General features: G+C 46.2%; 1 protein-coding gene across 1 annotated transcript in view; it reads right to left on the bottom strand.

The window, feature by feature from the left end:
• The window catches only part of EPB41 (erythrocyte membrane protein band 4.1), a 47,212-nt gene extending 34,083 nt beyond the window's left edge, over positions 1-13,129 (bottom strand). The window contains exons 1-6 of the mRNA XM_010291784.1: positions 12,671-13,129; positions 10,103-10,333; positions 7,609-7,713; positions 4,558-4,600; positions 2,461-2,536; positions 1,750-1,968 (exon numbers count right to left, since the gene is read on the bottom strand). Coding sequence (XP_010290086.1) covers positions 1,750-1,968; positions 2,461-2,536; positions 4,558-4,600; positions 7,609-7,713; positions 10,103-10,333; positions 12,671-13,129 — 1,133 coding nt within the window. The remainder of the gene's footprint in view (positions 1-1,749; positions 1,969-2,460; positions 2,537-4,557; positions 4,601-7,608; positions 7,714-10,102; positions 10,334-12,670) is intronic.
• Positions 13,130-15,459: the final 2,330 nt, after the last annotated feature.

Here is a 15,459-nt window from a genome sequence, read left to right as displayed (position 1 = left end):
TGGGGCAGACGAGATGAATGAGACATTTTCGGGGAACAGATGGTACCCTGTCTGCAGGAGGGGCAACACCACACAACTTTGCTTACCAGAAACATCCTGATAATGGAGGCTATTATCAACATTATTCAAGTGCCCTTGTTTCTGCGTACGAGGTACATCTAACAAGCTCTGCTGGGAGAGTATTTGGCTGTATACATCTCATTTAGTTCCCTGCTTTGATGTCTTCCTTACAGACCGCTCGCATACGTCTTGTGTTCAATGTATATAGATGTTTTAGTGGTGGGAGACAGGGCAGACAAAGACGATTGTAAGGACAATCCTCTAGGAAAGACCCAGGAGCAGTTGCCACCTCCACCACGTGCCTTGCACTTGGCAAATAAATTAGCCAGAGACGGAGCATGGTTTACCAGAGTTTTCCCAGTGAAAACCCTCCGACGGTTCAACGTTCACAGAGTACGGACCAGAAATTAATCAGGTGCATATTGCTTCCTCCCTCCTGCACACACGAGCAGGTTAAATATAACTACATCCTCTACCTTGAAGTATCCTCCTAATGAAGCCATGAATAATTCAGCAACATGATCTGCCACTTCTAGCACAGCTCATGGCCTTTGACTTCAAGTCACAAAGCTTCTCAGTGGCCCCCGGACTTTTTTTCCCTCATTTCCTCTGCTCTCAGTGCAAATGGAGGGGAATCAATTTAAAGTATTGATTTGCGGGGTTGAGCGAGGTGTTAATTGTAGCTTTGGTCACAGCCGGGAGCACGTGTCCACCCTTCCCTACTGCACTTAGGTTATTAATTCCCGTCTGCCTGCAAGAAGGTCTCATCTCTGCTCTGTTCTCCTTATTAGTGCATCAGCCAGCAACTTTTCACAGGTCAAGGGGCTGCTGGCTGAAGGCCTCGGTGTTACGGAGTGGTTTTATGGGCATTTTTTGCCCTTAAAACCCAAACGTATCTCTGGGAGGGTGCAGAAGCTGCCACAGCTCCTGCAATCCACACGCTCGAGAGCATCTGTGAAAAGAAGCTCAAAATAAGACGAGGAAGAGGTTCAGTCGCTGTGACCCTTTTAATCTGGTACCAGAGGGACTCCCAGGAGTCCTTCAACCCTACCTGAACCAAGACACATCTGCCCAGGTCACGGCCACGCTGGGGAACACAAGGAGGACAGCCTAACTGCAGGACTATACCTCCTGCATCATCTGGAATACTTCAGCATTATAAAGTGTTACTCATTAAACGTGGCAGCAAAAACCCTCAAACATGCTGTAGGCTACAGCGTATACACAGAGATACAGGATCTGCTCCAACCAGACTGCAATCAAAAAACCACATAAAGCAAATATATTAAAAAAAAAAAAAAAAGACAAAGGGTAAGTTTAAAACAAGCAAACTTTGCATTTTCACATGAAATAAAAGCCACTTTCATGGCTATACTATTGAAAAAGAGAACCTGTTAATACACAACTGCAAGAGTTTGCATCTGCTTGCTTCACACAGGAAAAAAGAATTCCAGCTTCTAAAAAGATTTTGTTATAAGGTATTACATCTTTTTTAAATAGCCGATGTTCTCAGTAGCTGAAAAGTCACACCTTACTGTTAAAGCCAACATAAACTGTTGCCAACATAAAACTGGTGCAGCAGGAAACCAAAAGCATGCAATAGAGGTGGCAAAAATACTAGAAAACCCCATTATTTCCATTATTTCAGGCTGCTGTGCACAAACAAGTCCTCCAGCTGCTGCACCTTACCTGTATGTTTTATGAAGCTCCACAACCTTCTCTTCCAGCTCTTTTGTCTGGTTCGGGGCCAATTTAAATTCACTGATATAATCTGGGCCGTGCAGATCTGGATCGTAGTCTCCCAACTCAGACTGGACTGTGTACGAACCCAGCAGAGCCAAAGTCGCAAAGGAACAGGGTAGCCGCCCCGTGGTGATGTCTTGTCTAAGCTGAAGACACAAGTAATACCTGGGGCGGGGGGGAAAGGCAAAATATTATTTAAAGAGAGCATAGAAAAGCTTAAAAGTTGAGGATGAAACAGAATCTCTTCTTTTACATCACTGACGAATGCAGCATGATGCATGTTTCTAACTTGTATTTTTACTTATGGGGTAGTATTCCCACGGTAAGCAGCGTGGAGGACAAGAGGACTTCAGGTCACGTATACTGTGCAAACAGAGGACCCTTACGATCAGAAAATCCTGGTTTTAAATAGAAATTTACTTCTCTACACAAACACACGTGCCAGGATTATAAATGACGCTGCTTTACACATGTGGACCTCAGTGGAGTGCACGAGCATCCCACACACCCACTAAAAACAAACAAAAACCCCTCCAAACCGTTAAGACCTCTGATCTCCTTGCTGAAGGATGGAAAAACACCCAAATATTAAAAATTTCTATTCCATATTCACTGCTTTGCTGAGCAAGCTGGCAGCAAGATTCCCAGGTAACTCACCTGGTTATGTCCTCCGTCAGCTGCGCAGGATCCGGTGGATAAAACTTGACATTGAAGGTAAAATCCCAGGGGCCTCCTGCAATTACAAAGAAGACATTGAGAAAAATAAAAAAAATAAACACATCAGAACAGCTTTGGGATAGGCAGTCGTTACAAAAAATGCTGGGAATATCCAATCTGATTTATAAAATAGCCAGCAGATCATAATACTGATTTTAATACTGGTCGCACACACAGCTAGCTGCCGATTAGCAGACGGGGTAAGATTTCATTTACAGGAGCTAAGATACAAGCAGGAGAAAACAAAGCAGGGCAGGCAAATACACATGAATAAACCACAACTTACGGGAAAAATTAAATTCATAGCATATTCATTGCTAAGAGGCTAAATTACTATTTTTGCATTGATTGAAAAGGATTCATGAAGAGAGGTCAGGCGTGTGCTATAAGTTAATGAATTAGTATTGTTTTATCACTCAACCCAATTTTCAAATTTCTTGTAAAGAGCAGAAGTGCTAATTCACTCAGCAGCCTAACGCACAGCAGCCGGGTGGGCAGACCGCCGATTAAACTCAGCACAACACAAGCATCAACCTCTGGATGAAACCGGCAGCACCGAGACAGGAAGAGCTTTACAAGTCCAGACCTAAATGCTTTAATACAGCTTGTTGCAAACTTCATACAGCACTGTTACAGGCATTAACTGCAGTGAAAATCAGGGTAATCACACCTAGAATTGGCATTATATGTGGTGTGGACAGTCTAGGTGACACAGCTGAAGGGGTACTCTCTGTTTTTCTTGAAAACAATCACGTCTACCAGCAGAAAATAGTTCTGACCAGCCCATTTAAGCTGGTCAAAATTACTTTCATAGTTACAACTCCCTCCCTGCTGTGCCCTTTAACACTAGTTCAAAATAACATTTATTTCAGAAAGAGAAGACACCCCTGCGCTTAACTTGCTCAGAGATTTATCACCACCTCAGACAGGGGAAGAGGGGGGACACAGCGTTCACGGATTTACTTCTTATGCAACGCCGTAACTGGGATTAAACACAAGGCATGTTGTTTTCATTACAGGCAGTTCAAAACAAGTTATTTCAAGATGACTTTTTAGGTAGCAGACGTTTCCTACGTATTGCAAGCAGCAAGCAGAAAATGACTCCCTATATATAAGAAATATCAGTGTACACATATTCATATGTACAATCAACATATATTCAAGGGAACTCAAATAATTTGCCATTTAACCCATCTCAGGAGACCAGATTCCAGAGCAGGTTGCTCATTACACTTACAAGCTGAATTTTACCTGCACAGCAGGAGCAGCTCATGCCCTTTACACACATCCTGCTATCGATTCAAAGAGAAGTGGGTAAGAGCAGGAGCAGTTCCTACACTCCATAGCCCTGCGGCATTTCCCCCCGATCTGTACTTAACGACACATTTTATTCTGTGCTCCCCACGAAAAGCATACATGAAACAGTATTTTACTGTCATAAACCAGTATTTTACTTTTGAAGCAGTCAGACCTGCTCCTGAGAAAAAACAAAAGCCTCTAAAACTTATTTGACGCTGCCTTCATCTTGAACTAATTCAGCGCTAGCAAACATCTGGCATTTGCCCTAATACTACTCGAGCTATTTATCATTCCAGTATCCCTATCTGAACCCCAGCACAGCGTCAGAGTCCATAAAACCTTGCTACAGCGTGCAATTTTGCTCAGGCTCTCCCAATCTCCTTCGAAATGTAACCGGTTCCCACTGACACCTATTTTCCCATCCGCCAAGAGGGAGCAGATCTCCCATTTCAGCGTCGCATGGTAGCAAGGACGGCATGGGTTTTGCATAGGGCGAGCACACCCCAAGCTACGTTTTCCCAAGGAAATGGCAATTTTTTCCTAAATCTAGAGCATCACCAAGTACTTAAGAGGAGAATGGATGCACAGACTGCTTGAACTTGTGCTGATCCCTGCCAGGCACCCTCACTTGAACTCTCACCCATCCTCGGGCCCCCCGGATGGCCTGCCGAAGCTATGCTTATTTAGGGAAGGGGCGAGAAACCACACACACCCACATGATAAATTCAATCTACTTACCATGAACCTGTTTTTTTATTTCTTTGGCAGGATCCAGCCACGTCTGTAAGAGGATAAAAACATTCACAGTTTAACAGACGTTCCAGAAACACCACAGAAAACTGCAAATTGCTAAAAATAAGGCAAAAAGACAACATCTGACATGAATGCGGCCATGGAAACTGGAGAGTCGGTGCGTTTTTCACAACTTTTACTCCAGTCTGCGGTCTCAGTGAGTGCATTTCCAACCCTTCACCTACCAGGTACTCGTGGGGGAGGCAGGAGGAACAGGAAGGGGAAAAAAAAAAGCAGCATATTAGGGCTGCAAGCACGTAGCAGCTGTATGGTCACCATCCAGCTAACAAGGGACACTTGCGCAACACTTTTTTTTTTTTCCTCCAGAACCTGTAAAAACAGGCAAATAGAATGCCTGTGTTCATTGCAGGCACCCTGTCTCCATACTTACCCTAGTCAGAACAAAGATCGCCAAGACTTTCTATTATTAGCGATGGTTTTGAACACCCTAATCACTGAAATCCGAGTGAAAACATCCCATCACCGGGGAAGGCTGGAATCTTCTACAGCAGCGTGACGTAAACTTTGTCTCTTTTAAGTATGACTCAAGTTTCTAGTAGTTATCTCAGCTACAAATATAGAAATATATCCTTTTTTTGCCCCCCTCTGTCATTTGGGGTTTTGTGGGATGGTGGTGCAACCTAAGCCTCAAAAAACAACTCCAGCACAGTCTGAGCAACTCCGGGCACACCAAGACCAAGCCTGTCCCTTTGCAGAGGTCAGGATCTGCCCCACTGCAGGGGACGGCGGGGTGCTAACAGCCTCCCTGGAGAGGCTACATTAAACCATCATCTTCATTTTCATGAGTCTTGAGCAGGATTTGGACATCCAGGTCTCCCAGGGTGAAGAAATTAACCCACTGAATCCCCCAAGCTAATCTGTCTTGACCAGAAGGACACGTTAACTTCACGGCAGGGAGCGAGCGATACTTACATTTAATCTTATCTTTTTATATGCTTGCCCTCTAACCTATAAAACTGGGGATACAAAATCCATTTGAAAGGTAGACATGGCACTTGCTGTCTTTTTAGGGCCACCTTTTTAAGCAGAGCATCTCCACATCCGTGCTGGTGCCACGACTGCTGGTTACCGCAGCGGTAACGGCTGGGTTTCGGGCAGCCGAGCCCAGGGTGCAGTCATGCATCCCCGGCACTCACCCTGCCTGATCCGGCAGCGCACAATGATGGGTACAGCAATTAACGGCACTTTTATCCAACACTGTGTCATAAATTAGTAGGAAACAATCCTCCCTTTCAGAGCAGCATGAGCATCAAGCTCCAGTGCTGAACCAGCTGCTCTATCCACTGCCACCATCTCCTATTCCCGTGTGGGAAAATACCCGGCCCCAGGAAGGTTTATTCCCTAAACATCGAGGTGGAAAATCCTGCGTACAACCCCTCCCTGTCCAGGAATACACACGTGCATCTCTGCCTGCTCCGCACAGCTGCGGGTGAGGTGCAGAAGCTCATCTGTTGGTTTCCTGTTAAGATCATTTCTCCCTGTGAATCAGTAATTCAGTGTCGGGTCTTGCTTCAAGTTACAGCGAGAGAGATGGAGCTTCAGATTTCAAAGTTCAGTGAAACATAACCAGCAAGGTTCCTCCCAAAAAAACCCCAAAATGGTGTTTTCCCCCCATCAGGAACAAGCCTGACTTCCACCAAGCAGCTTACTCTTCACTAGAGCTAAACCCATGCACAGCAGCTTTACCATCCTCAGCTCCTGGCTCTGGGACACAAATCTGACAAAACTATCTGGTTTCAGTCCCGAAGGTTAAAAAGCTGCACGGCCCCTTAGCCCTCGCTGGCTGGGGGGAAGGAGCAGCACGCTTCTGCTTTCAGGAAGAATCAATGCCAGCATGCCTGGACGTGAGAAGAGTGAGTCCCAGGGGTCCGGGAGATGCGGCACCGAGTCACCCACAGCACAAGGGTGAGAAGTTGAGCTGCTCCAGCTAAATTCTTTTTTGCTCTTAATTGGGTCTAAAAGTACACCTATTCCTCCCTCTGCAAACACAACAAACTCCTGGAGTAAAAAATCCAGGCTATATACACAGAAGCAAATTTCACTCACAAGAGACAGTAAAACAAACCCAAGGCAGAGCTCTGCCTGCCTCAAACAGCAACAGGGTGTTATTAAGTATTTAATGATAAATATCTGTCAGCCGTAGCACCCTGGCGCGTAAGTGACTGCTGTAGGTGAAGCATGGGAATAGTCAGAACATGGACCAATGTAACTGGTCTCAAGGACATAAAAGTGAGCCCTCGACTTCAATTTAGCACACTTGTTGCTTAGCTCCATGAAACAGAGCTTGAGTAATTGCTTGAGTTAAAGTGCAACCAAGGGTTTAAAAGATAAGACGCTGCTTGAGACTAACCAAAGACCTTAAACTGAAACTTTGTGAGTAAGAGTTCTGGTATGAAGAGTCACGCGTGTTCTTTCACAGGGTAAAGCCTCAATTCAAAACTGCTCTGGATGGCTCCATCCAAACGTTACAAAAAATGATGCCAGTGCCAGGGCAGCCAGCTTTTACCCCTGCTCAGTTCGATGAACACAGGCTCCAGGACTGTCAAGTCCCCCTGCAGTGTGTCAACATTCAGGCTCATCTTCTACAGCCTAAGAGTAGTGTACCCCTTCTTAAAATCACAATTAAAAAAACCCAAAACTGCTGCTTTTCTAGAGTGAAAAATGTCTTATCTTCCCCTAACTTCCTGAGGTGTAGTTTTACAAATTAATGGCATCATTTTGCAGTAAACTAATATACTGAATTTCCTCCCAGTGAAGACACAAGTTCACAGAGCTTTTTTACTAAAATCCACACTCCCGTAGTCATTTATTCACAATTTCTGCCTCTGTGATGACCCTTTTAGTCCTTTTTTTGGGAAGGACACCAAAAGGAGTTTTAAGAAGAGCTTATGCACCACCTCCTCCCCAGGGAAGATGATCCTTTGAAAAAGCTGAACCCACTCAGGTGCGGAACAACACGCAACAGCAGCTGCTTACCCTGGAGGTCGGCGTGTCCCATATGGCCAAACCAAAGTAGTCTTCTTCCAGGAGATTGAGGTGGTCGCAGACTTTTTTAAGTAGATCCTGCCCCTTGGCATGTTTCTGCAAATAGACAAAAGAAATTCTGTAGGATGGGCTGGTTTTTGCCTGCCCTCGTTGACAGGAGAGGGGAGAAAGGCAACATAATCAAACCATACTGTACACACTCAAGAAGGGAAGAAAGACCAGAGTAGCTCAAAATCAGATTTCCTGGCTGTTCCTGAGCAAGCACCCCTTACAGGAGAGAGCATCAGGCACAAAAATTCAACTCAGAGAGGCAATAGGAGCTGTGGGTGTTTCTGCTACCACCAGCTCCGTGTCTGAAGCCCCCCGAAACTGAGCTTCCCAACACAACTCAATAAGGATTTGTATGGATTTTCCCTCCCAAAGTACATCTACTGCACTGGTATCTCCCAGCTCCAGGCTGTCAGACAATCAGGTGTTGATCAGAGGACCATCAACGCCGGGTACGAAACTGCTGCTACAACCCACTGCTATAACCTCCCATTTTGGGGGCAACCTGACTTATTAGGTTCAAAAAAGAAACAGCAGCACGGAAACAAAGACCATCATTTCCACGGCCTTTTCATCTGCTGATGAAACCCAGCTTCTCCAGATTTGTGTTATGCACCAAAAGCTGCTTAGCACACAACTTTTTGCCTCCAGAAACACACTCTGAGCATTCCTACTGCCTCTGGTTTGTTTTTTTCCTTTTTGAATCAAAACCCAGCAGAAGTGAACTGGCCCTAGGAAGAGATACCCTTTTAGTCCAAAAGCATGAAGGAAAACATCCCTGAGGCACAAAACTATGGTAACCAAAAGCAGCTAATTCTATTGGAGGCTCCGCTAAAAAGAAAGCGCAGTTCCACTGAGGCAAAATAAGCTTTACTAATGCATCGCTTGTGCCCGCATCTCTCCTTTTAGTCGTATTTGCATGGCAACTGATCCAAGACCAGACTCTTGCTTTATTCCACTCCTTCAGCTGTAAGGTCCTCAGTGCATACGTTGCGGCTCTATAGGTAACATAGTGCACGTGTCAGCCTGGCTATTTCTCAAGGAATTGGCACTTAAAGATATGCAGGAATTAAAAACCTTCCACGGATGTCAGCTGGATACCTGAAAACACTTATTCTTCTTGGATAAAGGCAGTTGTGTTGGTCTTTGTCTACACCTTTGCGATTCCTTCTTAATTAAGTCTTTAATAAATTCTCAAAATTAGAGTAGGATTATATCGGCATTAACGCCAAGGGTACTTGTCAGGTCAAGAGGGTCCCACCAACAGAGCAGCACCCTAATCCTCTCCGCAGTGCTCGTCACCGCTCTCTGGACCTACAGAAAAAGACTTCTAACACCCTGCTCAAGTCAGGACCAACCACACCACCACCGCTCTCCCACCGCCAGTGTCCGTGCCGGTGTTTGCGGGTGCTGCTGCACCAAACTCCTGCGCAAAAGCCACAGCAAGCCGACCAACATTTCGGGGAAGAGTTTCTTTTCCGGGGCTGCACGCAAAATCCCTGGGAAAGGCTGGCTGCAGGTGGAAGGCGATCGGGGCGGTGACGCTCCGAGCTGATCCCGGGCAGTAACAGCAGCGACGCCGTTACACAAACGGCCGGCACTGACCTACTTGCCCAGGATCACCCAAGGCAACAGCTTTCACAAGGAGGCCTGTGCCCAGATACCCTCTCCTGGCCCATTTAGCCAGCGGGACTGGGGAAAACAAGCTGATGGAAGCACGCTCAAATGGGAAGTACTGGATTATTAATATTCCAGACAAGTGCTTCAATACTGAAATGGGGATTTCTGCGAGCTTTTTATTGCCCTGACAGCAAGACAGCCCTGTGAGAGAATGCACAAAATAAAGCAGAAGAAAAGCTCTCAGATGAAGGGGTTCGCAGTGCTGTAAGTCAACATAATAATTTTAAATTTTTTACTGAAAATACATTCAACTGCAGGCTAAAGGCAGCATGTTTTTCTTTACATCCAAGCTCCAGGAGTTATGTTAGCCAGCAACCTGATAGGCAAATGTACCTTGGGTGAACAGAAAAGTGCAAATCAACTTGACAACCCATTTTATTCCAAGGAAAGGGGCAGAAGATATTTAGACAATCCCAACCTAACACAAAAACCTAAACTCTAGTCTGGGATACAAATGAGAGAGATGAACAGCAACTAAAATAACTTTTTTTTTTAACTTCCCCCCACCTTTACAAAGCAAGGCACTCTGGAAATTGTAGAACAATAAAACAAAAAGATTCCTAGGCACCCAGAGATTTTTACAACACACTAAATAAGTTGTTACAGCTTGCAGCAAGATTGTTCTGCAGTAAAGCCTCTCATGTAATTCACTGACAGCAAATCAGGCCCCTATCAAATAGCGTTTGTGGTGATTTTTCAAGGGGAGGAGAAGGGAGAAGGAAAAAGAGAAGCACAAACAAATCCCAAAAGTACTTACATCCATGGCACACTCAAAAATGGTGTCATCCAGCAAGACAACTTTGCAGTACATGTTTCTGTGTCTTTTTACCGCTTTCTGGGTGGCTTTCAAATCCTTGTCTGCTTTGGTCTCCGGACTCTCTTGTTTCGGCTCTGGCTTGGCGCACTCCTCCTTCGCCTCCCCTCCTTCCTTACCCCCGAGGGCTCTGCTCTCCGGCTCCTGGTCGTCCCTCCTCTCCTCCTGCGCAGGCTGAAATTCCCACATCACCCGAGTTGCCATTTAGACACGTCAAGCAAAAAAACCATCACATGAAACAAGCATTGCATAGGTGCACTATAGGGCTGGGTTCTCACCCCAAAATTTGGGATCTGACTTAAACATGTAACCCAGGACCAGGAGCAGCGGTTTGGGTGAGCAAGGTAACGATGGTTATTTTTAAAGCCCTTCAAGTAATTCTCAAGTCTTCATTTAATGAAGGACATAATAAAAAAGGAAAAAGGGTCGATTAGAGAAACGAGGGCAGATGACATCATGCAAATCTTCACGGTCACAATGACAGCACCTTTTGGACTAGTGTTTTCCCTCCTAGGCCGGACGCTCACCGCAAGGGTCCCCGTGCTCCCACTGCTGCCCTGGGCGACCGGTATGGCAGCACTGGTACGAAACGGGGGGCCAGCGCCGAGGCTTCACGGCTGGCTGAGCTGACCGAGCAGCTCCCTGCCACCAAACAGGGAAGGCAGCCCTTCATACCACGCTGCCCAAGAGCGAAGCACTTTGCGAGCCAGTTTAATTCACTAAAATAGCGGGAGGAGATGCAGTGTGGGGACAGGAGGAAGAAGGAAGCTGTTTTTTTTTCCCCGCTGCCATTTCAGCAGGTTAAATGAGTTCATGGCAGGCTCCGGCAAGTGCTGGAAGCGGCTCGGTGCAGCAGGAGCACGCAGCTGCAGCAGAGGAAGAGCAAAACCCTGTCTTTTCAGCCCATTGCATCTCATGAAATCACACCCAGGCACAACTGCACGGAGGTATTTTAAATCTAAATAACGTCCACAAGCTGCTGACTTCTGTTCCAGCAGGGCTGGGACAATCGGGAGCAGGGAATCAGTCAAAGCTCGTAATGCCCGTCGGTCAGCATTTATCAAACAGGCAGCACCTCGCAAATGCTTTCACAGCAGAAATATCTGCCGAGTGTCACAGTTCAAAAAGCCACTGCTGTTGATCTAAAATAAGAACTAAAAAAAAAAAAAAAAGGCTTCGTCTGAAACAAACAGCCCATGGTGAAGGAAGGCTGTGTGTGCACACTCACATGCGCTCAGAAACAGCAAATCAAAGTTAAACAGAGAAAGAAATCATGCATTTCCTCTTGAAAACACAATTTCTGGGCTGAAATTGCATGAAAATTTCCAGCTCCTCCCCATTCTGCTAATCCCAACACTCGGAGGTACAAAACACGGCATAGAGATCATCCCGTGGTTTTCACAGGCTCAGAAATTTGGGAAAAGAAAGAAAAAGGTGCTACCTACTACCTTCTCTACACCTTTGTAATTTTAAGGAGGTGAATTTACAAGTATTGCCTACAGCTGGCAACGCTCTAACTTGTAAAGTATTGCTGAAAAAGTCTGTTGAAACCTAGAGTTCGCAGACACGTAACACCTCTCTGGAGCCCCCTGAAAACATTAAGGCAGCAGAGTAAGTAATCCAGATTTTACCACTAAGGTGGTATGACTCCAGAAACACAGGCAGGTTGGTTGGGTTTTAAGAAATCCACATTTCAGGAGAAGGGGCACTTGCCTTTTTCTAACTCCAGGAAGCTGCACTAGCAATGGCAGAGCTGCAACTACCCAAGACACCCGCCAAGGAGTAAGAGATGGCATCCAATACCCCCAAATCAATAACCAGCTGCGGTTTTGTGAATGTCTCCCTGTGGGTGCGTCTGCCTCAGTTTCTACTATGCTTTAAAAACTTTGGCTTTTGCTTGAAAAGTTACCCTGGCTGTAAAAAGTAGACATCAGACGGACACTAGGAGCTGGGCTCAGCCCACGTGCTGTGCAGAAATCCCTGTCTACATGATGCATAAGCAAAAAGTATTTGTATTTGGCAGGCTCAGCACCAGCCCGGACTGATGACCAAGTCCTGAAACGCCATGCTTGTGCTCCTTGATGAAACCCTTTCCCAAATCCGCGTCCTCTTGCAATCCCCACCTCACGCCACTGACCTGCCTTTATTCTGTACGCACCCAGGGCATCCTGACAAGCAACCGCTCCGTCGTGACTTACAAATTCAAACTCTAGTTCTGATGTGACTTCCCATGCCTCAGCAGAGTAAAAAGCCAGCACAGGGCATTTTAAGCTATGCTGTGAAGTATGAGCACAATTTCAGGAGCAGGTACTTTGCAGGACAGTCTGATACAAGAATGCAAGAGTGGGAAGTACACGATGCAACACAGGGAGCTACTAAGATCCTTTTTAGTATCTCATGAGTTTTTCTGATCAAGCTTACCATCCTAAGATAAGAAGTTTTTATCATTTTGGCTAAAGAGACATGTTTGCAAGAACAGAAGGCGGCACGCCACACGGAGCAGGGTGTTACCTGTGTTTCTGCACTGCTTAAGGAATGGAGATCTAATGATGGATCAGTTTTGAGCTCAGGCTCAGGAGCTGCAATTGGGGCTTTCACCAGGATGTCTTCATCAGGGCTGGCTCCTAGTCCCGGGTCTTTCTGGTCACCGCCTGCCTCTTTAGCAACATCAGTGTCTTTGTCCTCTTCGGACACCTGAGACTTGGGCCTCCTGAGAAAGGATGAGAACAGGCGGGAGAGACCCCGGCCCTCGGAGGTACGGCGCTCCTTCTTGCTCTGCTCCTCTTGCGTGGGTGTATCGCCGTTGGAGGCCGTCTGCTTCTGCCCCACTGCAGGCTGTCCGTCCGACGTCTGCTGAGCTCCTTGCTCTAGGGAAGCCTCTTGCTTTTGTGTTTCAGCAGCTCCCTCCTCCTTGGCTTGCTGCTGCTCCGAATCGTCGGCGTCCACCGCTAAGCTCTTCTCTGTTGTCATGATGATGCTGTAAGAGAGGTGAAAAAGGTCTCAATCAAGAGCTTTCCAATATTTAAGTCTGCATTAAGCTATTCAAACCGAGACACAAGCACAGACACGCCATGATCCCCAGTCATACCACCTTGTGCTGCCAACTCCAACCTACAAAGTCATTAAGACCAAACAAATCATTCATTTTGCCAAGGTTTGCTTCGATAGAAACATCTCTACTGACATTTGCCCATGCACCTTCCACCATTCGGATGATGCTGACTCCAAACTACTAAATACCCTGGTACTAGGTCAGCAGCCTGACAAGGGCAAATGATTGAAAAATAGAAAGAAGATTCAGGAGAGAGGCGGAGATGGCAGGAGGTCTTGCTCCACAGGGCTGTTCTGAGGTCCTCTCTTCCTCCAAGCTCCTGTTCCCCTCTGACAGCACTGGCTGTGGGAGCAGGGCAGATGAGAATCATAGAATCATTTAGGTCGGAAAAGACCTTTAAGATCATTGAGCCGAACTGTATGAGGATGCACACAACCAGGCAACCTTCCTCTTACCAGGCCATGCCAAAAGCCCAGACAGCCTGCGATGGCTTGCTGTGTTACAGCATCCTTCTCTGCAACTGCAACTGGAAGAAATCTGCTACTTGAGAGTCAAAAATTGCATGGCCACAACAAATTTTAACAGCTGCTCACTTCTAAATGTCCCTGAAAGATGTCACATATCCTCATCATGAACTAAAAAAGAGGATATTTAAACACGATGAGCCACGCTGATGGTTTGCTCCAGATGGGACTCATCAGTGCTGATCAACTACATTGACCTGCACAAGAAGGGTCCAGTGAAACAGAGCAGGCTTCAGGGTTCACAAGATCTTTGCACTGCACATGGGAAAAATGTAAAACAAAAAGGCTTCCAAACAATCCCCATAACAGAGAGCAGATTTCTTCAGATTCTGTGCTATTAAGTTGATGCAATGTTTATTTCAACTTTAGCTTGGGCTGTTGACACAAAAAGATGGAAATCACATGAGAGGAATATCTATTTACGGTATAAAGAAGACCCAAAATAATCATGCTTTAGAGGATAGAACTAATCTTTGCACGTTGCATCACATGCATCTGCAGCAATAAACTGCCACTGCTTACACAGAGCAAATAGCATATAATCCAATATGCCTCTCAATCCCACCAGCCCAAGCCTCGGCATACAAACATTTGTTCAAAACACATACTTAAAATTAAGCAACATTTCAAGATGTCACCCTCCTACATATTATTGCATTGAACAATTTTAATTTAACTCATCCCGATTGCCAAAATAACCGAGTGCTTGAAGGAGAAAAGCTTTCCAAAGTACTCTTCCCCTGCATTTAATGCAAAAGCTTAATATTATCCTTAAAGCTGTGGTTAAAACAAAGCAGCATTAGAGACCTTCACTGAATTTGTTTCCCAAGCAATGCAAACTTCCTGGGTTTACAGGGTTTGTTTTGTTTTCAATTTTAGGGTTTTTTGGGGGGTTTTGGGTTTTTTGGGGGGGGTTTGGGTTGTTTTTCTTTTTGCAGGGAGGTCTTTAGTAAAAGCCGGGATGGTGACCCACAGTGTCTGTGCTCCCATCGGAATGATTCGGAGCTGCACCAGATTTGGGACAGGCTCTCTGAACCTTTTCAAACCTCCTCATTTGGACTTAGCCCCACCAGCCAGTTTTGGGGAGAAGCTGCAGGGCCCATTTTAGCCTGGTCTCCTGCAGAAGCCAGGTTTAAAGCCTCATGCCTCTCCCCTCGGTGAGCTGCTCTGGGTTTCTCCAAACCCAACGGTGAGGCGGAGGCCACTGAAACAGCAGCTTTCTGCGGGCACCTGATGCACCGAGGACATGGCAAGCCAAAGAAACCCAGATGTGTCAAGGCTCTGAGCTACAGAGATGCAGATGTGCAGAAAACCACACTGCATCCATTCTCCTCCTCTGGTGCTTCGCACAGGAGAAGTCAGGACAGCTTGGCATACGCCAACCAAGGCAACGAGAGCACCCAAGGGTAATTCTCCATCACGCTGTTGAGTTGGGCATTATGTCACCTTGTTTCCCCAGAAGTCTTGCAGGAGTTTGTTCGTGCAAGATTATCACCAAACAGGCTCTGCGAGAAAGCTGTAAAATCCCAGTTAAATGAAAGGCTACGGCCGATTCACACAGCATCCTGCTGGCTCCCACCACCACCCTCGAGGAGGGGGCAGCGACAAAACCTGCAGCGCTGCATTTCCTTCTCCCCTAAACCAGAAACATCTGCGGTTGGGCTCAGGAGAGGTTTGGAAGGCGCGATGGGTTTGTGGATGCAGCACCCAGTGACTCGCTCCCG

The sequence above is a fragment of the Phaethon lepturus genome, unplaced genomic scaffold (assembly GCF_000687285.1).
Source record: "Phaethon lepturus isolate BGI_N335 unplaced genomic scaffold, ASM68728v1 scaffold17007, whole genome shotgun sequence".
In the NCBI taxonomy this organism is placed as follows: domain Eukaryota; kingdom Metazoa; phylum Chordata; class Aves; order Phaethontiformes; family Phaethontidae; genus Phaethon; species Phaethon lepturus.
This window is presented reverse-complemented; position numbering and strand designations above follow the sequence as displayed.